The 25,924-nt window shown below is 30.4% G+C and overlaps 3 protein-coding genes and 1 pseudogene across 3 annotated transcripts; 1 reads left to right on the top strand and 3 right to left on the bottom strand.

Annotated features, from left to right (window-relative positions):
* Window positions 1-1,462: 1,462 nt before the first annotated feature.
* Window positions 1,463-2,308, top strand: LOC108451822 (14 kDa proline-rich protein DC2.15-like). The gene has a single exon (XM_017749513.2). The coding sequence runs from the start codon at window positions 1,568-1,570 to the stop codon at window positions 1,979-1,981; it is 414 nt and encodes a 137-aa protein (XP_017605002.1). The 5' UTR covers window positions 1,463-1,567; the 3' UTR covers window positions 1,982-2,308.
* A 5,520-nt stretch (window positions 2,309-7,828) lies between these two features.
* Window positions 7,829-8,751, bottom strand: LOC108450933 (14 kDa proline-rich protein DC2.15-like). Its single transcript, XM_017748696.2, has one exon. The coding sequence runs from the start codon at window positions 8,511-8,513 to the stop codon at window positions 8,106-8,108; it is 408 nt and encodes a 135-aa protein (XP_017604185.2). The 5' UTR covers window positions 8,514-8,751; the 3' UTR covers window positions 7,829-8,105.
* Window positions 8,752-14,327: 5,576 nt separating this feature from the next.
* Window positions 14,328-17,832, bottom strand: LOC108450932 (cellulose synthase-like protein G3; annotated as a pseudogene).
* A 1,418-nt stretch (window positions 17,833-19,250) lies between these two features.
* LOC108453220 (auxin response factor 9-like) lies at window positions 19,251-23,922 on the bottom strand. The gene is made up of 14 exons (XM_017751205.2): window positions 23,252-23,922; window positions 23,040-23,155; window positions 22,813-22,908; window positions 22,496-22,552; window positions 22,252-22,404; window positions 22,066-22,150; window positions 21,833-21,923; window positions 21,541-21,705; window positions 21,347-21,460; window positions 21,185-21,257; window positions 20,894-21,047; window positions 20,197-20,804; window positions 19,919-20,106; window positions 19,251-19,819 (listed from the first exon to the last, which is right to left on the bottom strand). Exons 1-14 carry the CDS (start codon window positions 23,304-23,306, stop codon window positions 19,681-19,683), a joined length of 2,094 nt encoding a protein of 697 aa, XP_017606694.1. The 5' UTR covers window positions 23,307-23,922; the 3' UTR covers window positions 19,251-19,680.
* Between the last annotated feature and the right edge of the window lie 2,002 nt (window positions 23,923-25,924).

Genomic DNA, 25,924 nt, shown 5'->3' with positions numbered 1-25,924 from the left:
TAGACAAATTTTTAATAGTAGAAATAGATGAAATTTTTAATAGAATGACCAACTTGATTCTTTGATTAAACATATAGGGACTAATTTATTTTTTTAATAAATATGTAAAATACAATTCAACTCTTAATATAAAAACCTCTATAGTACTTTTAACATAGTATCACATCAAAATCTAAAAATAAAATTAAAAATAAGGCTGATTTCAATGCTGATAAAGGCAAAAGATTCCTTGGACTTGCTTAACATTTTGATTTCCACTAAACCGCATTATCACGATAATCAACATATTGATGATGGTTATCCTCCGAACTTGTTGAATATTAGTGTGTATATATATATATTCTCGGGAAAGTTCAAATTTACAGCATTATAACATTACAGAATACATAAATAATACAAATGGGGGAAGCATTCAGGAAAAAAAGAAAAAAAAAAGAAAAAGAAGAAGAAGCCAAGGCACGCATAGCCTTCCTCTTTGGTTAATTGGGATAATTTCAATTTTAGCCTCTCCTTTTAACTAATTATATCTTTTTAGCCCTTCTACTATTGAAAAAATATGGGCAGGCATATCCTTGCTTTTTTTGGTTGATTGGGATAATTTCAATTTTAGTCGCATTAATCAATTATTCAATTAAAACCTTTTTCGCCCTTTGACTAATGAAAAGATTTTCTTTTTAGCCCCTCTGAAACTTTTAATTTAATTTAACTCTTTTTAGCTTTTACCAATTGACCCTCTAAAACTTTATAATTTTATCTTGATCCCTAAAGATATTTTTGGCAATGACCCCTTTGGTTAAATGGGAAATTTTAACACTTCATTAATGGGAAACATTTTTGTACAACCCAAAGTTTTTATTTTTATTTTTAATTTTAATTATCTATTTTTAAAAATAATTTAATTAAAGTTAAGATATTAATGAGTCTCTGAAAATCAAATCACATCCCATTATTTTATTGGTACCTAAAAATTAAAATTTTATAAATATTTTAATATAAATGATGTTGAATTTTATATATGTAAATAACTTAAACCTATATTTTGAGAGAGAAAATCGATAATACATCTATGAGAATGGATTGTACGAAATTAAAATTTGAAAAAAATATGATTTATAGTTCTCTTGTTAAAAAGAAATTAAAATAATATAAAATCACAATTTCATATAATTCTTTCCTTACAACCATCCATAGATTATAATTAATTTGCAAACACAAAAAGCTTGAAACAACGCTGCCATCTCCACTGTTGATGATCACTGTTGCAAATCATATTATTCTATGTTTAAGCCAGATCCACATGTTGATCTTATAGGAGCAATGGTAACATGGCAATGTGCCAATTTCCACCTCAAATATCACAATCATCCAAATCTCACCGGCCACCTCAAATTTTGATTTTATTCATCAATTAACCGAACATTAATAAAAAAAAAACAACCCACTAGCCTTGTTTTAAACACTATAAAACCCCCATCCCATTCACTCCAAGTTCCCCACCCCGAAATCACTTGTACTTTTAACTCTAAGCCAAGAAAGCAAGTCACTAGGGTTTTAAGAGAAGATCAAAATGGCGTCAAAAAGATCAGCTTCCATGGCCCTCTTTTTGGCACTCAACATTCTCTTCTTTTCCCTGGTCAGTGCTTGTGGTTCTTGCTATTCACCCAACCCTAAACCAAACCCAAACCCAAACCCAAACCCCAACCCCACCCCCACTCCATCTTCACAAGGCAAATGCCCTAGAGATGCCCTTAAATTAGGTGTATGTGCTAATGTGCTTGGCTTAGCCAAGCCCGTCATTGGTTCACCCCCAGTGATGCCATGCTGTTCCCTTCTTGATGGCCTCGTCGATCTCGAAGCTGCTGTTTGCCTTTGCACTGCTATCAAAGCTAACATCTTAGGCATCAACCTTAACATTCCAGTTTCCCTTAGCTTGCTCCTCAACGTTTGCTCAAAGAATGTTCCTTCCAACTTCCAATGCTAAGTCTTCACTGTTCCCAACATTCTTTCTAGTTTTCCTTATTGTGTTTGGTTATTGAAAGTTACGGTTTCCGACATTTGCAGTAAATCAGTGGTTTTTCATTTGTAACTTTATTATTTCAATTTCCTTGTGAGGGATGGATACTGAATAAATTTAATACTTCTCTTCAAGTGTTTTTCTTTTGGGGTTTTTTGTATCTCCAAAAGACATGAAAAAGACTTGTATTATTCCCTTGCTTTTGTTTCTCTATCCATTTACTAATGGATTTTGTATGTGAACCAATCTAGTTTGAACGAATAATAAATCTTTATTCGAATTTTTATTCTTAAATGTTTGTATTCTTTTTTATTTTTCTCAACATGCAACATGTCTCTATCATTATTACAATTTTCAAATGTTTTATTCCCCTTGTCTTCTAGTATCTATTATTTTAGTAGAGATATTAATAATCGATATTTATACATATATATATATAGCAATGATAACAAAATTAACAAGAAAAAGAATATTTGCAAAGCACAGTGTTGAGTCCGTGACTGAGAATTTGCTGAGTAAAATGTAAGCAATCTCACATGTGAAAACTAACCAAAAAAAAAAAGACATTAAAAAAATAAGCATTTTCATTTCATTGCACAAAAAAAGACAAAGATTCCTTGAACTTGTCCAACATTTTTTATTTCCCACGTCTATATGCTGAGAATTCAAGATATTAATGAGGGTTTGAGCTCTTTCTTAATTATGTTTTTTTTTTTTTGAAGTACAAGAATAAGGTGAAACAATAACTCGATCTGAACTCATATTTAAAGTAGTGAATACCTTAATTATTCTAAATTTAATACATCCTGAGTTGGAAGTACGAAAAAAAGTCGTTAACTAATATCAATTATTTTTAAGTAGTATTAAAAGACTAATTGAAGGAAATATTTAACAGTTTGATCCAGCAAATAAATATTGAAACCTAACCATTAAAAATTATGGAAAGTTTTGAAAATTTGTTATTATATATTAAATTATGATACGTGAAAAAGAAATATAAAAGTTTAACATAAAACATTAATAAGCCTTAGGTTAGAATAGTAAAATTAAGGATTTGTAGAGCTAGATATTTTAAGTTTATGCGAATTCAAAAAAGAAAAAAAGAATTACTTTAAGTTTAACTTATTTTTATATAAAAATTAAAAACGGAAAATATTTATTATATTTTTTAAAAATAATTTTGTACTGAATGAACTAATGTCAGAAATACGGAATCACGAGAATTTCAGTCATAAAACCTGGATTCAATGTGAATCTCCATAAGCAGAATTGGAAAGTAATGTCTCTTTGTCTTAAAGCACCAATTCGAACCCGTGAACTAGTCTAGTGGTCTGAACACATGAATTTTGCTTAATTATGACAAGATATTGATTCTTGAGTGCAACCTATATAATTCTACTTTATTAACATTAAAAAAATCCAACTTCCATGCAAATTAGTTAATTAATTAAGCTGATACGTGGACCAATGAAATTTGAAAATTAAATTGATATCTCTAAAAATGAGATCACAATTTATATATTAATTTTAAAATATTAATAAAAATGTTAAAAATAAAAGGCAGACATGATTCAAGATTATTAGCTGGTTTCGAGACATAATCATATTTCGGATAAAAATGTAATTTTAATCATTGATGAGGTCAAATCTGTAATCAGGAATGATTTGTTTTATTGATATGCCACATGCATGTATCTTTTAATTAAAACTTTTATGTTTAACTATTAATGAGATTAAAACACGTGGATCAATGAAATTACACCTAAATGCAAACTAATAACTGTATGACAGTATTAATATTGCTAAATTAATCAATGATTAACAAGGTTCTAAAATGCCTACTTTAAAACTAGAAACAAGAAACCAAGATCTAACTGTCAGTAAATAGACATTACATGATAGAAAATAAACCCTAATCAGTGTAAAATACAAACCCTAGCAGAACCCAGGCTGGAAGCCATGAGGAGGGTAAGGAAAGCTGCTCCTATCTCCACCTCTGCCGCCGCACGTGGTGGGTTAGGGCGGAGGATGTGGCTGCGTATAAATAACACAAGCATAAACTGGCGGTGGCGACAATATCAACATGAAAATTCAAGAAGACGAAAAAATTTAAGGTGCATGGCAATAAACCTCGAACCCTTGAACTAAGGGTTACAAGATTATTCTTCATGAGCTTTTGATAGTGTTAGATCAAAGAAATTAAATATAGCTAAGAGTATATAACAAAACATTCTTGAAAAGAAATAGTGAAGGATTCCAAGAGATCTGATTTTGAAATAAGGGTAAACTATAATTAAGGTCACTGTATTCTTGGAAAATTTTCATTAAAGTCATTTGACCGTTAAATTCACTACTATACGGCTTTATACGGCTTTCTTTGTTCACACTATTTGCAATTTGTACCAATCAAAAGTTTTTATTTCTTTTCTCTTTATAAATTAGTTTTTTTTTTAAACAATTTTGAACATCGTAAATTTGTAAACCAAAATTTAAACAATTTTCTTATCTAATCTTCGACATTGATTGCTAAATCAATTTAGATTTAAGGTATGTTCTATTAGTCGCTAGCTAAATTTATTTTTAAATCTTAATAACTTAACAACTTAAATAAAAAATATTAAAATAATTTAATGCTTTAAATAAAAACTTTTAAATAATTTAATAACTATCTTATTATTATTTTTAATTAAATTGCGAAAATGTAGACTTAGTAGTTAAATTGAAAAGTTTTTATTTCCTTGAAGATGGTAGGGTTTGATTGCAAACTTCAATTTCCAATACGTGATTCTGAGCAAAGTTCAGATTTTCACAGATTTCCATGCTTTACCCTTTGTTTGTTTCAATGGCTCTTAAATTTTCGTTTTCATTTTTTTTAAGGAATATACCAGATAGTAGAATTATTTAGAAAATGTTAGTTTTAGATAATCTTAAAAGACATTTTTAAAAAAATTGAAGAGAGAAACCCTCTGGTTATTTGGTGGATTTTTTTTAAATGTTACAAGTATTATGTGCTAATCTCTTATGAAATTGTCATCGAATATTTTTTAAATAAAATTTTAATGAATATGAGTATTTGTTTAAACTTAGTTTTATTTGTACATTGTAACTCTAATGTGTCAATATATACTCTTATATATGTAATATATATAATTTAAATTAAATTTTAATTAAGCATTATTTATTATTAAGTTTACATATGACATTGATTATTTTTTATTATTAAATAAATTTTGATCGTTAAAAGGAAATTGTATTATAATGTTTTATAATAAATATATTTATGTCATGTTTGTTTTACAAAGAACAAATTAAAATATAAATTTATAGATATAAAAAACTCAATTAAATAATGAAAAGAGAAAAAATCTCATATATATATTTGTTTAATTGAAAACAACTTTTATGAAATATTTTGAAGAAATCTGTCAAATAATCGAAAATATTTTACACAAATTGATCCAAACATTAAAAATATTATTTTTTAAAAATAAATTATTTTTAGAAATTATTTTAATAGATCGTGATTTTTATTTCTCTTCAAAATATTAATTAACCAAGTATGAATAATATAGAATTAGAAAAAAAAAGAATTAGGAGCAAAGACTTTGCAAAAACTCCCTTAATAATTATTATTATTTTATTATTAACCCAAGTATGAATAGTGTATTTCAAGCACTGTATTTTTGAGTGGACCAAAGGGAATGATTCACGTCATAATTATATCATTTTAGTGCTTTGTATAGTTTCCTGCCTGCACCGCAACTTTTTGGATTCTGAAAATTAAGCACCCATTGACATTTCCCGTTGAATTTTTTATTTTTATTTTTATTTTTAACTTATCAAGTAATTGAAAAAATACATATAATTTTATTTTGTTCAATTGATTGGTAATATATAATTTTAAATACCCAATTATGTCAAATAAATCCAATTAAGTTCCTTTCATGGATGTTGATCTTTGATACCATTTATTCCTCCCTTCTTCAACTTGCTTTCTACATCATCTCGTCGGCAAAACAAAAATCAATGTATCATATATATTTATTGTTAAAAAAAGCTTTTTATAAATATTCCGAATAATATAACTTTAAGAAATCGATTTCGGACCTACAACTAATTTGATATAATTCTTTAGTTTATTGTTAGAGAGCCACTGCCCACAGATACTGATATCAAGCACAAGATTTTACAAACCCCACATAATTTCCAGTTGGCTTGACAAAAATGGAACAATAATTGAAGAATGTGGACCAAACCCCAGGCTTACAATAAATCTGATCATTTGGGCAATTTCTTCTGTCTTTTTTTTTTTTTTTAATACAGCCTTGTGATAGCCTAATAATTTTTCGTTTTCTCTAAGTAGTTGACATTTGTGTCAAATACATATTTGAATAAATATATCTATTTACATTGGTGAAAAATTAAAGTCGTAATTTTTATACGATATATATTTTAAAAATTTAATTGTTGAATTTATCAAGATATTTGTACTTAACTTGTATCATCTACATGAATGAAACATGAAAATGAAAGTTGGTTTATTAAAGTATTAATCTTATAAAAATTACAGAAGGGTATAAAACTACTTCATTTTTATATCAGTGTAAATGGATCTCTCTCCATTAAGTAAAGTTTTTACAATATATGAAAATGAATATACTTAATAGTAATAAACACATATATATATATATATATATATTCATCATCAATCTTGGGCCGGTAATTGTTTGTTTCAATACAAACATATCATTCACGATCGATTTTCAAACTGATTAATTTGTTGAATCTCTAGTTTTGTGGTGACTTTGATTTTTTTTGAGTAAAAAGATCTCTCCAATCCTTCTTAAAAAAAATCGAAGCAATTTAATCCTTGTTAATTTCAAAAGTGTGTAATTAAGACAATTAATCACAGCATTAATGTTTTTCATCAATTTTACATAAAGTTGACTGGTATATTTAGCTCTCATAATTTACACATTCTATCAATTTTGTTATGATTTAACAAATTTAGTTTGCAATATTTTTGTAAACGTGTAAATTTTGAGGCTAAATTTATTAATTTTGGAATCAAGACTAAATTAGCGAAATATGTAAACATGGAGAGCCAAATTTATTATTATACCATCAAAATTATGTACAATTGACAAAAAATATTAACGTTGTGATAAATTATCTTTAATTTACTCGATTTCAAAATTGAAAGGATTGGAAAAAAATTTTACCAAATGTGAAAAACTTTAATACTTAAAAGAGTTGTTGTAAATTTAAAAATTCATGTTATTTTTTAAGGTAAAATTTATATTATTCTAACTTTCAAATACATAATTAATAATTATATTGTATCTTAATTAATTTATATATAACGAATTATATAACAAAAAAATCAAAATTTATGTTGTATAATCTATTGCTTGTTTTGAAGCGGATTTCCTTCAACCACCAAAATATATGAATATATATTCAATACAGATTTGTTTAGATGTTTTAAGCTTTTCAAGTATTTATATGAATCGTTAAAAGTTTATATACTATACTCATTTTCGACTATGAATTAAGTACAAATATCAAATACAAATATTTAAAAAAAAATTGGGAATAACATAAATTTATAGAAGATATGAAGGTAATTGGGTTAAATTTATCTGAGAAGCTTTTTCCCTAATGCAAGCAAGAACTGACTGAGATCTCATGTCGAAGTCCCATGACAAGAAATTTCAGACCATAGCATCGCACAATTACATGTCATTGAAGAGACACACTTATACTATATTTGTCCATGATATGAGGAAAAAAGAAACAAATTTGAGAGGAAAATGAAACAAATATAAATTAACTTATTTTTTCATCCAATTATTTCACTGATTTGTAACGTACATAATTTATGGATTGGAAGGCGAGAAGCCTTCTTTCTTAATAACATGACAAATATTGTATAAATAGATGAGAATTGACTATTGGTTAAGGTAAAAGAAACCTTTACCATTTTATCTAACCCTTGACATATCAAAATACCAAATTAAACAAGCCCAGAAAAAAAAAGAACACGTAAAAGAAAAACCCAAACATTGCTGAGGAAACAGTGGAAATGAGCTTAAGCACATTTGTAACCAGCAGGCATTTGCTTTTCGCAGGAATTGAGGAGCAAAGACAATGAAACAGGAACGTTTAGGTTAACCCCCAACACATTAGCTTTAATAGCAGTGCAAAGGCAAACAGCAGCATCGAGATCAGCCAAACCCGAAATGAGAGAGCAGCATTTGGTCCTCGACGGTCCAACAACAACGCGCACTGAGCCCAACAAATCAGCACAAACGCCTAGTTTCAGTGCATCTCTGGGGCAAGTGCCTGGCTGTTCAGGTGCCGAGGGTGGGCTCTTGTGGGTAGGCTTGTGGCTCTTTGGTGGTGGTGGGCAAGGCACGTAGGTAGAGCTAACCAAAGTGAAGAACAACAAGTTCAAGGTAAGAAGAAGAGCAGCGGATGCAACAGTGTTGGAAGCCATGTCTGGTTTTTTTTTTTTTTTTTCTTGCAGTGATATCTTAGAGACTTAATGCAAGTGTTGTTGAGTGAGGAAATGTTGAAGCAGGGCGAGGCTTTTATAGAGCAAAAGGGCCATGGCAGTGAAACCCCATGTGGGCACGTTGGGTTGGGGTACAACCTGGCAGATCACAACATGCAGGGATAAGCTTTAAAAATAGGGTGATGAAAATATGGATTTGTCTGCAATTTTAAGTCGACAATTACTAAGCTTCCACAAATTAAAAGAAAATAATTATATAAAGATTAAAAGATAGAAATGAAAGATACATATCTCATTGCAATAAATCCAGAAACTATTATTGTTTTCACATACTAGTTGTAAGATCATAATGTCAACTGGGTTTTAAAAATATTAAGTTATGAATTTATTTATTATGATAATAATATTTTAATTCTAAGGAATTTTGGAAGAGAAAGGGGACAAATTAACACGTCCTCTTTTTCATTTTAAGGTTTGCTATTGTTCAAATTTAATGCGAGTGTTGTCACGACGGCCAACATAGGTAAACTTAGTAGGTGGCTTATGTAGATTTGATTTTCGAATGAAGTTCTATATTAAAAATACTTATTTATGCTCTTTTTCAATTTAATGGCTGCAAATAATAAAATTACTACATGGAAAAATCATGTCCACGTACAAATTAAGAGAGAAATTATTAGTGGTGATTAAAAAAGTTTAATAATCAACAGGAATATACAAGCTTGAAGCTTTCTATGAACATGTTTTTATTACTACAAATCACGTGTGTTTTCCACCGAATAATTGCTAAAGTAATAATATATATAGCACCTGTAATTATTATCCTATTATCTTTTACTAAATTTATTATCACCGATACCTATAATTTAATTGAAAAATAATTATTAAATTCTAAATTATATCAGAAAATTTATCGTATAATTGTATTTTATCGTATTGAAAAATTCAAATATTCTTATCTTATTATAAACGTATGAGTTAATATTTATTTTAAAATTAAATTCATTTTATTTTATTTTTAATGATGTTTCATCTTTTAGTTTCCTGCAGAAAATTATAGTCTCAGTTAACATTAATGGTATTATAACAATAATTAAATATAAGATTAACTATAAATAAACACGGTGATTTTTCTGCCACCCCACAAGGCACGAGTATACAATATCTAATTAATACTAATTCAGTAGCTTGTTGTAGTATAGAATCACTGCTACTATATATAAATATATATAAAAGAGAGAAATGATTGTGGAGCCACACACATGTGAATGCTGATGAGGTATTGTTGTCTCTTAGTTTTCATGGTGAACTGGAAAAAACCAGAACGATGGGGATTTGCAGAGGAAACCTTTCTCTAGCAATTAAGCACACATGGCCCTTAATCATCACTTTCATTATTTCTTAGTTCTATAAGTTACCCACTGTTGGTCCTCAAGCTTTCAATTCAAAGCACTATTACTGCAAGCTTTATTATTATTATTATTCATTAATGACGTCATTTATTTTCTTTTGAGTTTTTCTGGGTTTTTTTTTTTTTTTTCCTTTTCATTTTCCAGGAAAAGTCCAACTGAAAGTGAAACCCCATTCGCAACGAAACTTCCTTTAATTCCAAGATAAAACTATATAGAGAAAGTACGAACCTTTTTTCTGTCTTGTTTCAGTCTTCGAGGATTTGGTTTATTATAATAATGGTTAGGTTAAAATATACTCCGTTTATTGTATCGTTCGTTTATTTAGAATTTTTTTTTTCAAGATTCTTTTAAATTTAAAATATACGTATGATTAAAAATTTATTCTGTTATGCGACATTTTGAAGTAAACAAGAAAAACTTAATAATTAAGCAGAGACAATAAATTAAGAGAATTCTAAGAGTCAGAATTTCAAAGTTTCAAAAGTCTTTCACTAGTCATTAAAGGCTCCTATCTATAATGTTCCAAGAATAGGAGTTACAAAGCTAGCAATTAACGAGAATAAAGGAATAAATTTTAGTTACAATGGCATTACTAGTTAAGAGAGAATGGTGAAGGTTTTGTTTATTATGGTGATGATGAATAATGAAGAAGAGTTCACCATGTTTTTGAGAAAATAGAACAACACTCAGTATTACAGGAAAATGTTAAAGAAGAAACCTCTTAATTACCTCTATAATTGATCCACCAAATTAAGCTCTTTGAAACATCCCAAAAGTGAAGATAACCCAAAAACCCTTTTATATTTCGAGGTTGCTTCCACTTCTTCTATTTTGGCGAAACGGTACCATGTGAAACATTTCTTGAAATGTAAGATGATATATAGTTATTTTTTTATAAGAGTTGTTCCTGAATAATAGTTATTTTGTAATGATATATTTTCTTGGTAAAACTTATTTTGAATAATGACTCTTATGAGACAACATAATTATTCTAAATACAAGTTATTTCAAACAATAGTTGTTTTAAATATAATTATTCCTGAAGCAAAGAGTTGTTTCGTTCTCAACAAGGAGCGGTTTTGAAATAACAACTATATTGGATGACAATTGTTTTAACTAAAGTTTTGTTTTAAACATAGCGATTATGGATATAGCTGTTCTTGAACAACAGTTGTTCTAAACAACAATTATTCTAAACAAGAGATTTATTCGAAATAGATATATTTGGTAGCACAATTTTTAAAATATAATATTTTTCGTCTTAAAGAAGAGATAAAATGTTAGCAGCCAAAATTAAATATCTATATTATGTAATAAAAAATTGACGTTGTAATAAATCTGAATTTAATAAAAGAATTTTAACATTGAACTTATATTTTTAAAACTGAAAAAAAATTCATTAAAATAAAAATAAATTAACTAAATTCTAAAAACCTAAAAGATACATGGATTTTGAGTATACTTTTAATATTTTAAATTTTGAATAATTTGATAAGTCAAAAGTCATATTTCAACCTATTTGGTGGTGTTTGAAACCAAAATCAGTTGAATTTAAATAAATAAATAAAAAAAATAGGCGCTCAAAGTGAGAGGTTGAAAATTAAGCTAAATTAGAAGTGAGAATAAATAATTATCCCTTAATCCTTCCACTAATGTTGATAATTCTATCAAATCTCTTCCAATATTCCTTAGCTGGCAATAAATCCCATCATTTGCTGACCAAATCCACCCGCAATGTTTTTTATTTTCCTTAAACCTGGTAAAAACCTCGAATTTTGTTTCTATATATTAAGGTTTTGAACACTTCAGAATAAAATATTGTATCTTCAATGCCAGATTTTGGTTTTTTTTTTTTTTGGGACACAAGAAAAAAAAAATCGAAATTAAGAAAAGATTTAAAGATACTGCAATCAAAAACCACAAACCATTGAATGCCACATAATCACACAAATTAATTTTTTATAATATATATTAAAATTTATATAAAAATGAAATATGAAGTTTTAATTGGAATTTTTATTGATTTTGTATAAAAGATAAATATTTGTATATAAAAAATATTTCAATTATTTTTAATTAAACGATAATCGATTGATTCGTGACATTCAATTCTTACAAATTTAATTATAGCAAGTATATAGAGAGAAAGGGAGGATCTTTAGTTTTACACGTTCCTTATATATTTTTAAATGTTTAATATTTTAATGATTAAATCATTGAATTTATCGATATAATTATACCTGTCATACATATAAATTTTCAAATCGAACCGGTATCCCTATCATATCATTCTAAAAAGGTACGTGTATATTAATATTTATTAAATAGTTAAAAGACTTTACATAAAAAAATAGTTAAAAAGATTTAATTTACGTTCAATTTAACATAAAACAAATAGTTAGAAAATATGATGGTTAATCATTAAATTATTAATCCTACAAGAATATATAGAAAGTGTAAATACACTTTAGTTTTACATTGATATAAGTGAACCCTCCTCATATAAATATATATTTAAAATAATTATTCGCTAGTAATAAAAAATAAAAAAACTCTAAATTTAAAATTTTGTCATATATTTTTTATGTAATAATTTTTTTTATTTTTAAAGACCTGATAATATTCTAATTTCACACTTCCATTAATATATGTATAGAATAATTACACTAATATGGTAGACTTGTTTTATATATAATTAATGAGTAGGGAAATCTGAATAATATTTTTGTGATCACCACCAGCCAGCAGTCAAGTAGCCCAGTTGTCACGCCGATTAATCGGAGAATTTTGATTGCATTGAAAATAAATTTTCAGGAAAACTACAGAAACTTAATCATTTAGTCTACTATCTAAAATCTTTTTCTATGTCCACGCCGATTAAACAAGGAATTTTCTCTTTTCCATTGCCGTGAAAACGATTTGCACCACCGGAAATGTTGACTCTCACACCAATTTGCAATTCCGATAACAAACAAAGCTTTTGATATACGCCATCAGTGTGCATTTCACCACTCCTTTCACATATAAACTTGTTTTTTTTTTAATCTGTAATTTATTTTAGTTTCTTAATGTATTTACTAAATTGAGTTTAGTGATTAATTTTTATATTCTATCAATCTATTTAAAAAGTAGGTGCTGATAACAAATTTCAAAATTATAATTTTAATTATGTAAATATAACTCATTTTGGTTGTAATATAGAAGGTGTGGATTTTTTTTTTCTTTTTTCTTTTTATGGCTACAAACAATTGTGGGACATTTAGACAAAAAGCCTTGTTGTCAACTCCCATACTCAAAAGCAAAGGATTGTGAGCCAGTTGTTGCTGTTTCTTACTTTCAATCTTGTCACTATTAGCAGACTTGATTTACCAACATGTGCATTTGTGCCCACTTATGTTTTCTTTTTCGAATTTTGAGATGATAATATATAGTATAAATTTAGATAGCTATTATTTTAATAATGTAGTATTTAGAAATTCATTTAGTAATTAAATTTAGATGTAATCTTTTGTAATTATACAAAGAAAGCATGTTTAAGTAATTATTATAATTAATGGGTTTTGATGAATTAAGTATAATTGCAGCACTTAATCACAGTTTCTAATTCTTACAAGAAATATGAGAATTGGAGTAATTACACATATAATTATACTCAAATTTAATTTATAAAAAATCTTTAACCATATAATTAAGGAATAAGGTGAATAATCACTTTTCACGCGGGTATTTATCAGTCAATTACTTATAACGTACGTACCTCTGCTAGATTCTCTTAAACCAAAAGCGCCCATCAATATTTAACTATTTTACCTATTTAGAAACTCCTTTATCATGCATATTTAGTTTTGAGTGAAAGGATATGTCTTCGTCAAGCTTTAGGTAATCGTTCTGGCAATCATACTGTTCTTTTAGCAAATTTCAGCACCAAACTCATAGAAAAAGAAACCCACAATCGATTATCTAAATGTTTTTAAGTTCCAAAGAGTAAGCAAAGTTCGAACAAAGGATCTACCTATGCTTCTCCACCCGCAAGTTCTCGCATGGATATACTTTTGGTGTCTGCTAAAAAAATACATTATATATAAACCAAATGAATCTATAACTGATATAAAGGGTTAATAGTTTTGCAACTTCAATTAATTCAGTTAATTATAATTAGGGTCGAATAAAATAAACTGATTGTTTGAAGACCTCTTTGAGGAATAGATGGACTGCAAAACGATGCCGTTTTCTCCCATGATCCTCGACGTTACATTGCTCAATCTTCAGCCATTTTTTGCCCTTGGTGGATTCACGTAGCCAATCCTATGGGCCATTGCCCATCAACGTGGGGTACACAAAAACGAAACCGGCTCAAAGCCCATCAATGTTGACCCATTAAAACCAATTTATTGATAAATAGATCTTACTTCACAGCAATAATGCAAGTTAAAGAAAGCAGTCAACACAAAAACAACTGTGTAATCTGTGTTCCTAATATTTCAACTAGCTAGCCACCATGTTACTTGAGAACAAGAGTAGCTACTCAATTAACAGCCAATACCAGAGTTGTTGCAGTAAATGAAATTCTAATAGGCATTTTCCCTTTATCACTCCTCAATACCACAGCTTCATAAATCGGCAGGTAATTAAAGCTGATAACAACAATGGCATTAACCCCATTTCCTTGTTGCTGCCATTGACGAAATGAATCAATCCATAAGTGACTGAGAATATGTTGACAATTGCTGCCATTGTTAGTGGTACAAACATGGCAATGACACCCCAAATTCAAACAACCCCTGCTCGTATCTTTTCCTTTGCTCATCGTCGATTGCCTTTCTGGTGACATTGAAACCCTGTGTTGGAATCCCAATGGATTTAAGCAAGAACTCGGTTAACCCAAACAAGAAACATGAAAGCCCTTTGATCATCCACATTCTCTGATCACTACACCATCTTTGTATTGTTCCCCCACCAACACAGTGCTCTAAGAAATCTTGCCCATATGCTCCAAGAAACAAAAACACGTAAAGGAGAAACCATGGCTCAGAGACATTTGGGAAGATATTGAGACCATTGAGGAGAGCAAGTTGAGGGACAAAGGAATATGTAATGATTGGAATTGACAAAATGGAAGAATATGCATAGCTTGAATAGCCTAACCCCATGAACAGCCCCATAGCTTTAACACCAAATGTTATTGGACTGTATCTTGAAGAAGCCACTTCAAGGAGACCAATTTGCCACCTCTTGTTCTGAAAAGGAACATCAAGAAGGTTTAAGGGTGCATAACATCAAGAAGGTTTAAGGGTGCATTTCCCATAAATGCAGCCTTTTCAGGGTTGCAGAATATGGACCTCCATCCTTCACATTTCAGTCTAAAACCTGTGTAAAAGTCCTCCACCAGTAACCCATATCTAAACCCAATCTGCACATATCACTGTTTTGCAAGCATGTATAATCACAACAGCAAAAGCCAAAGGAAACATGTATGTATGTATGTATGTATGTATGTATGTATGTATGTATGTATGTATGTATGTATGTATGTATGTATGTACGGCAACAGGTTATCTTAGAGCCCCATTTGCTCTGGTTTTCATAATTGCATCCAGCTACTCGGTGAGCAACTTCAAGAACTGATGGAGAAGTAATGGGATTGTCCACAACATAATCAGGACTTAATTCCCTGATTTCCGGTGAAACCAAAGTTGACGGGTCTCCGAACAAAGATCGCTGGCGAATAAAACAGCAAGTTCCCATATAATTAGGTCCGGATAACCCATCTAAGCCAGAAGGATTAAGTTTAAACAAACGTATAAGCCGACCAGCATAACTATCAGTCTCATTTAGACCATGGAATTCTTGAGGAAACTGAATGTAAGCCAATCGATTCCGGATTTCAGGGTCTAACACATAACAAAAGGCACGAAAGGGTGTTCTAGGATCATTCCAATACGTGTTTCAGTCTTAAGGTTAAAATTATAGGCGCATTTGTCATAACAGCCGAAACACGAACCTTCAAACACAAAATTGACCATATATAAGTAGATCCACATGTATATAAACTTAAAAAAGTAAAGTTCATATATATATATATACATTAAGGGCACCGGTTTTGAAATGGTGAGGAGATGTGAGGTGCTCTTCTGTGTAGAGACATAAACCTGGTTTGGCAAACAACGGCCTGTAATGTCTCTGTCTTGGTTTTTCTCCAACAAAACCTGGTTATTGACAAATAACAACGTTGTTATGTCGATTGACATGCATTCATTGATTTCTGACATAAATGTTGTGTTGAAAAACCTGAATCAGAGGGATGGTTTTGACAGGTAAATCCATGATCAGTACTCCATTTACTGAAAGCCTGATGAACTTTATCGTCGGTTATGTACTCATCATAAACTCCTCCGGTTTCAACAACGTTTTCTTTTCTGAATTTCATGCTCTCATACATTACCCGCAACAATTTTAACCCTTAAAATTTTACAATTTATTACTGTTTATGTCACTATCTTCGTACCTTTAAGCCTTTCACTCGAATATGAACTTATATCGACTGGTATAAAATTATCAAATAGACTTGGGGCAGATTTTCCATTATTTTGGGAAATGACGATTACTTATCTTTAATGTACAAATCAGTCCTTTTTTAAGTGACTAGTGATTTTTTATTTAAGTGAAAATAACAGATTAAATGTAAAATTTTGACTTGGTTAAAATATGCTCTAGGTCCATGTACTCTCCGTATATTTGAAATTTAATCTCTTTTACTTTTATTTCAAGATTCTTTTGTCAAAATTATTTTTTTTAAATTTAGCCCTCTTACTTTTGGATTTAAAAGTTAATATTGATAAAATTCTTTTGTTAAATTCATGTTTATTACAATAGTCAAAAAAAATTTATATGGCTATAATGTGATGATTTTTTTATTTCAAAATATCAGGCTAATGAATTTAACAAGAGATCTTTATGGTGTTAACAATTAAATTTAAATTTTAAAATTTTAAAATTAGAGAAACTAAAGTCTTAAAAACAAAAGTTGAGGGACTAAATTTTTAAAAATAAAATTGATAGACTAAATTCTAAATATATAAAAATACAAAAACTTGTTCCATATTTTATTTATTTTTATTTAGATACATATAAAAGCCATGTGAGTTAAAAAGTTTCATTGTAAGCTAAATATTTATTTTACCTAATCTTCCCAGGTTCAATGGTTCTTGAGCAATTGGATGCAAAATATTCGTCGGGGCTCCTCGTCGTTATACCGTTCTTCCTACAAAAAGGTAACCAATAGGCGGCAAACTTCGCAGCTTCCATGAAGGCAAAGAGAGTTAGAGCTGATCCTCCATTGTCGGATACTCGTACGCCATCACAGATAACGCTGTATTCACCACCCTCGTCGGCGGATCCTTATACAGATCCGCCGTGCAAATGAAGACATCCAACCCCGGCAAATCACTTGGTTCCAAGAACTTTTCAATGTCATCAGAGATGAACAACGATAGTGTTAAAGAGAAAGAAACAAGAGTTTCGGAGGGAGAAGTGTCCGAGCATGGCAAAAGAACAAAGCAACGAAGGCACAGGTGTAAACTGCCGCAAACACACGGTTTGGGACCGTCCATCGTGAAGGCTTGAGCGTGTGAAGGAGCAGAGGAACATGGGCAGCGGTGCAAATCTCTTAGACATGGCTCCTCCATACTTTTTGGCGAGTAGTCACCATAAATTGTTTTTCTCCTCCAAACTTTTTGGCGGGTAGTCACCATAAATTGTTTTTCTTTTCACAAACAAATCAGCGAAAATGGAAATGGAATGTATGAAATACGATACGAGCTCGTAATCCAAGTGACTAGTATAGTCTTCGTCAAGGCCAGCAGTACCAGTCACGACTTTTTGTTGAGACCCAATCACACGATTGTAGCGTCCACTAAAGTCGTTATAGTATAGTTAAGTCAATGACGTGACTGACGCACTAGCTTCATGGAAAACTATTTCTTTTATTTTTCAGGTCGATACTATAATTTATGTTGAAATTCCTGTTTATTTCTACGTTATTTTCAACATTCAAATTTACATTTCCCTTTTACATCTTACCACTTGATTTTATAACTTATGTTTATTTTATCTCTTTAAAAATGCAATAAATGATTCTTAAAGATACAATATACATTATTATTATATTAAACATTTGTTGATTTAAACTTAATTTGGATCAATGATATATTTACTGACTATTAATATAAAAATAACGATAATAATAAAATTAAATATTATAACATAAAAAAATTAAACGGAACACCCCAAACTCCACCTCAGTATCTAATTGAGTGGGTGCATCTCAGCATTGTAAAAACATCACTCTTTTACAAGCTATGTAAACGTTTTGACCAACCAATAAGAAGAAATGTCCGCGTTTGGAAACAAAAACTTCTTGAACGAATAAAGGATGTATTCTTTAATGTTCTCTGACTTCTGGCAGAAGCGTGCTTGAGTGACTTATTTATAGTCAAACAAAACATGGAAAATATGGATAGTTTTAGTTCCCATCAGAAGATTCATTTAATGCAGACTCATCCACCGCTCTAAAATAATTCATGGCTGAACCCTAATCTAATGAGGCCTAAGATAGATTACACCAGTAAACCGCTCCGTTTTGCCGCAATATGCCGTAGCCCAAAGTAGAGCTGAATAAAAGAAAAACGAAAATCGACTGAACCAAAATGTAAGTTCAAAAACCATTACTATCCAATTCTATTTTTCTTTAATTTATAATTAATTAATTTTATAATATAAAATAAACATTTATATTTAAAATAATGAAAATAATTTAAAAATTCTTGAAAATTTATTATATTTTAAAAATACTCATTAAATAAACTTTAAAATTTTATTAAATAATATTAAAAAAATTATAAAACAAATAAAAATTTTAAAAACCAAACCAATTTATAATAAACTGATATCACCCTACCCCAAGACTGCCTTTGCACGGTCAGCCTTGAGATAGCAAAAAATTGTGCTCAAATTCGACATTCACCATCGCTTAAAATCTGATTATATGAACTTAAACGCCAAATTATATAGTTTTTATTTGAGAAAACTAAACAATTACTAATTTTTTACTGTCCCAAGGGGGGAAACAACATTTTAAAGCCACTTAATTGACCAAACTAATCGGGGAAAATATTTTGACCAAACTATATAAGACATCTATAGCAAACTCTGCAACTTTAAAACTCAAGCCAAAAATTATATGATATTGTAATGTTCACAGCAAATGCCAATAAATGTCACCCTTCTAATAAAGGGCGATAAAATAAGATTATGACTTAAGCATCCTTGAATAATTGACATGATAATCAACCTAATGAGTATGTACAAATTAAACCCCCTATAATGACAGTGAAGCTAATTAAATTAATGGCAGCAGTATAAAAGCTGTAAGCAGCGACACTTTCACTCGCTGCAAACAAGGAATACACTGCCAGACCACATTTTATATTTACAAGCGCAGAAAATACCACAATTAAAGCACCCCAACCCACAACAAAGATTATAAGTATTCACATTTTTCCTAGTCTTAGCCTCTTATTCCGAACTAATTCATTAACAAATTCTTGGTTCTTCAAAACCCAGATGATGTCGTTTTAAGTCTCACAGCTCCAAAAAAATATGAGCTACTGATTAGGGTTTCATCAACTTCAGTGAAAAATAAACAGCAGGTTATGAAAGACAAATGGGTTCTTATTTTTTTAGTTTTCAGATGAGTCTGAACTTATTACCGTCCCTTCACCTTCGATAGAAGCCAAGGGAAGTTTGCTTCCCGTCTTCAGCTTTTTCACATCTTGGCTTGAACAAATAAATATTCTTCTTACCATGTTGCAAAATTCCCTGAATGGACATAAAATCAAATTCATAAACTAAATTATAGAAGAGATTTAAAATATATATACATGTAGGAAATAGTCCAGGCATTATCAGGTTACTTACGGCCATGGATCATCGCCTACAAGCATCATATCGCCTTCATCATCAGTGTAGACAATCTCCCACTTATTCCTAGGGCGAAGCTCTCCCTTAATATCAAACATCTCCTCCAGTTCATCTATAAGCTGATCATACCCTTCAAACATGGCCAAATCCACAGCACGACCTACGGCTATACCCTGCATCTGAACCTATTCCAATACACAAACCCCAAAGGGAGTTTTCTGTAAATTCTTCATTTGGATGAATTAATATTTGTGAGAATATTTAATTTTTAATACCTTTGTACGACTTCTTGTAAAACTAGAACAACTTTGCATGCTCTGGTTCTCTTTTGCTGATAACTGTAATTGTTCCAGCTTCTTCTCTTTAGAATCTTTTGAAATTTCAGACTTCTGATCAGAATAAGTGGATGATAGATTACTCGGGCCTGGTACTTCAGTTATACCCATTATCATAGTAGAAAGTTGTGCAGGTGTTCTCTCCAAAGGTGTTGAGCTTGCAGAATGGTTTATCAGATCAATTCCGAACAATCGGCAGCTAGCAGATGTCTCAGATCTCTTAGCCTTTTCAGTTGAATCAAAGGTTGAATCTTCGTTGAGCTGTGGGTTTGAAAAGCCCGAAGGAACAGGCCAAGCAGAGAATCTCGTTTTGTCTTCTCTTGCTTCAGGAAACAGATGATGAGGAACACATGTGCCAGGAGAAGATAACCAACTTCCTTTATTCAGAGTCTGCACGACAGAGCTGCAACCACTGCTCATCTCTGTCCACATGTGGTGCCCCATAACAGGATTTTCATTTCCTTTTGGTTCGGCAGCAATGTTTTGTGGTGTTAGATCATGGCAATGTGTAACTCCAGAATAAGGAGCTGATGTCGTTGAAGATAAATCTATATTATTCAAATAAGATTGGATCATTCGATTATCAGAAACAAAAGCATAACAGAAGAGGCGTCAAATAAGGAAAACATATCTTTACCCGTGGCAGGAATTTCAGCAGGTGGCCGGGGCCTTTTGTTCTTAGCTGCAACTGGTTGAGTCAAAGAAGGTGGAATGGGAGCAGCAAAGGGTTCTATCTCCCACGGTGAAACCCTATCAGGCCTTGGGATAGAGGCAGGTTCATCCCATTGTACCTGTTGACAAATAGTAATTATAGTCCTCCGCCTTTCCCCAATCCCATATGATTATGAACAGATCAGACCAAGAACAATCGGTCTTATACTGCCAAAATTATTCAACTTAGACTTGAAGGAAGCATGTAAGAAGGTACCTTCAATGATCGCCATTTTGAATCTTTCCAAAGAGGAGAGAAATCTTCAACCCCCACGATCGTGCCAGAAAACCTTTATCATCAATCAAGATAGGTTGAGTGTTTACAGAAGAGATCAAACAATCACGGATTAAAAGCGATCATTTAATTAAGTTCCACTACCTTCTCTCAGGAGAATCCTCCCCTTCAAACTTCATCTTAAATCTCATGCCAACAGCAAACTTATTACTAAGAGCCTCTAAATATTTGTTCAACCCAATGATGAACTGACTTGTCCTGATATTTTACACAAGACAAATATTAGTAAAGAAATATCATGTTTATCTCCAATGTTAACAAATCTGTAAATATCATACCTTGGCTTATAGTAGACAACAAAGAGGGTTTGTGTTGAAACTGCATGAGATGCAGTTGCAAGCACTCCTACATGCATGCTCTGACTTGAAATCACTGACGACGGCATGATGCTATGTTGGCGAACAACACGCCTCACTCCAACACGTAGCTCACCATTTTCCCCTCTAAATAGCCAAGTATTAAATGAATACCCCATTAACACGAGAGATGAACAAAACCAAAGAAAGCCAGAACATGCTCAGGGTGAACATAGACGGACATCAAAGTAGAAAAAATGCAAAAGTAATCTACCTCAAAAACACAAAGGAGTCACCAGCTACTAATCTCTTTGAAGTAACAAACGTACTCCATCCTGTTGTAAGCAAATGTCTCCTTGGTTGGCCTGCTCATTTAATCAGATACATATAAATAATGTTTACGAATAATGGAGGCTTAACGTATCTCACGTCTAATAAAACCATAGGAGCACTTATAATATCAAATGACTGAACACGAAAGACAACAAAAATCACGTGTTCATATACCTCTGAAAATATGCTTAAAGCGCCACTCATAACCATGAAGATCCTTTGCAACCAATTCCTGGGTTGGCGTTGCATCATTCATGTCCTTAAAGACATCCATGTAAAGATATCAAAAAAAAAAAAAAAAGAGATTTAAAACAAAAAGTGAAGAAGGCAAAACAAATAGCACGATCTAGATACTCGTACCAGTTTAGGAAGGCAATCAGTAGCATGTTTGCGAAGAACAGAAAATCCTCCATGGGTGCTTGTATCTGATGCAGTTAAAACCTTGCAGAATGAGTGGACTGTAGGTCTTTGAGACTCAGGGGGGCACAGATCAGGGGTTGTTGGCTCAGATTGCTAGAGATGCAAAAATAAAAAAGAAATAATTTCATGTGTATTTCAATACTTAAAAATGTACAAATCATAAAGGAAAAGGATTGATTCTTACACTTGGTTCCGGCAGTAAAGTCACTTGTGCATAAACTTCATCTGTTTCTTTTTCAGCCTAGAAAGTCCATGAAAGTTATCCCCAAATCAATCATGTTGACAGAATAATATAAAGATCCGCTTAGTCAAAATCACTTAGAAATCTAACCGAAATCTCAATTTATCGAGCAGAAAAACAAATACTCCAAAAAAAAAAAAACAACAACAACAAACATTCTTCTCAAGATCAAAAACAATAATGGGATCCTAATAATTACTCCATTTTTATTTTCTCCGTAAACAAAAATCACAACTAGAAATCATAGCTGTTAATATTACCAGCAACTGAATATGAACGACACGGCAAAGAATCTTCGATGGAAGATTAAACAACGGAATCCTCTGATTCAACGTCTGATTCGTGGATGCTTCCAACTAAAACAATCCCCCACCAAAAATAGCAGTATCTCAATCAACAAATCCAAGAAGAAATTAATCATTTAAAAAAAAGGAAATTTGAAAAAAAAAAAAAAGAGTATGAATGCGAAAAGTGAAAAGAGGTTTGCCTGTTCCATATGTCCTTGAGGAAAATAATACACTCTCTGTTCTGCACGAGGAACCTCAACCAGTGGTCCGGCACATAACTTCCATAATTCCATGTACAGATCATCGCATCCATTTCCTATCAGTCAAAAGGAACATGGAAAGTTTCAAAAGTTTTCCAGGAAAAAAGCAAACAAAAACTAAAAGAAGCTGAATATTTGTGTTCTCTTTTTACCTTCAGAGGAGACATTATTTGTCTGCGAAAACGAGACTACCCGATTCGCCATCATTGAACTCTCTCTCAAAACTCTCTTTAAGTCAACAACAAGCAACAACAACTGTCAACAAACTCCAAAAACAAATTAAATCCTTCAGGCTACGAATTATTAACAAATCTAATTCAAATTCACTTTTTCTCTTCTCCGCCTCTTTGCCACACCGTATCAACCCCCAGATCTAACAACGTAATCAAAAACCACTTTCAACGTTGCAAAACCACCTCGCCAAACCGCTTTCCGCTTTCTATTTTCTTAACCCCTCGCAGAATCTCTCTGAAAAGTGAACGCCGTTGCAAAGAATCCCCGAAAACCGCTGAGCGTGTGTCTTATATTACGCGATTGTTGTCTGCCTGTCACTTTGATTCTTCCTTTCTTTGGTTTCTTCTCTTTAAGTATTGTTTTATTGCAAAAATTAACTAACTGACTTCACTAACTCTGGTTCCAGATTTAACCGGAGGATGGAGGAGTATGCTACCAGGGAGTGAACGTGATGGGTGATTTGGCGGCAAACGGCGCAACGCCGTTTTTTAACGTCGTTTCTTTTGTGAACGAATAATTGGTCTTTGCCGCCTTATTGGGGTGCGTGTGGTTTGGGTGACAAAAGAAAATAGAAACCGATAAACCTTTTATCCTATGTTTAAAATAACTATATTAAATGAAGGAAAATAAGGAAAAAGAAAAAATTGATTTTTAAAATTATGTCCTTTTATAAAATAATTTATATAGAAAATGAAAAAGAAAAATAATAATTTACATTTTAAAATTCCTTTCCGTTTTTTTTCCTAATTTTTAACCATATTTTAAAGGAAAGTAAGGTATACTCAATTTCTCTTCTTTTTTGTCCTTTACTTTGTTTTACTTGAACTTTTCCTTATTTGGATTGATATGGAAAAGTTCTTCTTTTCTGTTACTTTCATATCCTTTTCTCTCCTTATCCCAATTTAAATATAGTGTGAAAAAAGTTTAAATTTATAACACATTTTAAATATTTTATAAAATTAATATACTATAAAAAATTAAATTATGGCATATCACAGGCGAAATTTTTATGTGATAATTTTTAAATATTAATATAAAAACCAAGTTTAATTTTAGTTGATATAGTAAAGCTAAAATAATAGAGATCACGATACCTTCAATTTAAATCTTAATATGATATGTAATTTTTAGATTTTGTATAAAAATAAAAACACTTTTAAAATATTATTTATTATTTTATATAAATAATAAGTTTTGGGCAATTTTATAATTGAGTTAAAATTTTAAATTATATAATAGATTAGTTAAAATGACAAAACAAAGTCAAAATGAAATAAGAAAATATTTTAACATCACATCTTATTCAAAAATAGATATATTAAATAAAGTATGAAATATTAGGTGAAATAAATAAAAGATATATATAATATTTAAACAATAAAATTTAAAAATAACAGTTATTGATAAGATTATAAAAAGTTGGTAAAATTAAACTTAAAATTATTTGTATTTTTCAATTTAATCAATAGTATGAAGTCATTCTATTACTAATGTTGTTTGGGGTTAATAGAAAGGCGTTAGGTATGATTTAGATGTTAATTGTTGGATGGTTTGTTGCCGTCTCTTGTGTTGTCTGCTTAGAAACAGGCAACAATATTTGGCTCGAGTTAACCCGATATGTTTTTTTTATACATTTTATTATGGAAATCAAGACTTGAAGTTTAGTAATTTGCCCTAAAATGGTGGTGATATTACGGGTTCTGCCACACAGGATTGTGAGTCAATACGTGGGAAGTTTTGGATCTTGTTTATCATATGATGTTAAAAAACTCTGAACCATGTATGGTAGTCACATTTTCGTTCAAAATTTTTTTTTTTCATTTTCTAAAACTAATTCCTAAAACATTTTTTCCATTTTATGTGCATAAAAAACTTAAACGCGAGCTTAAGCTGAATAATAAATAATTAAATTAAAAGTTGGATATGAATACTGAGCTTTTTTTTACGAAATAAACGAAGTTAATCAAATATGATTAAACAAATTATGTTTGATTTTTATCATTTTAATTTTAAAATAAATAAATAAAATTAAAACTTCGACTTCACTCGTACGAAAGGCTTCCAGTTTTTTTAAGTAAGAAATTAGATAGTAAAATATTTGTTTAGGGACAAACTCAGAAACAGGTAGGTTAGGTATTGTATATTCTTTCTTGTAGTACCCTAGGGTTAAAATATAGTAGAATGCAGGAAACTAAAGCTAGTTTTCTCCTCGTGCTTAACTTTATAACCTGTCTTAATTATTGATACTTATGATATTATTTTATTTATAAACAAGGCAATGAATTTTATTATAATAGGATTTAAGTACTATGTGACCCCTTCTCCTTTTGAAAGGTTGATATTCTCTCTTGTTCAATATATATATATATATATCCTATCGATTGCATGAGATTAATATTTGAATAAGATAATTGTAATGGAGGATTACGACAATAATAAGGTAGATTAGCTTTTTCATGTCATGTAAATTTAATAATAGTATCATGGTAGTTTTCAGTATTAATATTTGGATTATATTTTACTTTTTATTCAAAGAATGGGTAAATTAAGATTTATAAATTAGATTAAAAAAATTGATTATTTTTATTAAA

Source organism: Gossypium arboreum, chromosome 11 (assembly GCF_025698485.1).
Source record: "Gossypium arboreum isolate Shixiya-1 chromosome 11, ASM2569848v2, whole genome shotgun sequence".
NCBI lineage: Eukaryota > Viridiplantae > Streptophyta > Magnoliopsida > Malvales > Malvaceae > Gossypium > Gossypium arboreum.
Note: the sequence above shows the minus strand (reverse complement) of the source record. Positions and strands in the feature narration are given on the sequence as shown.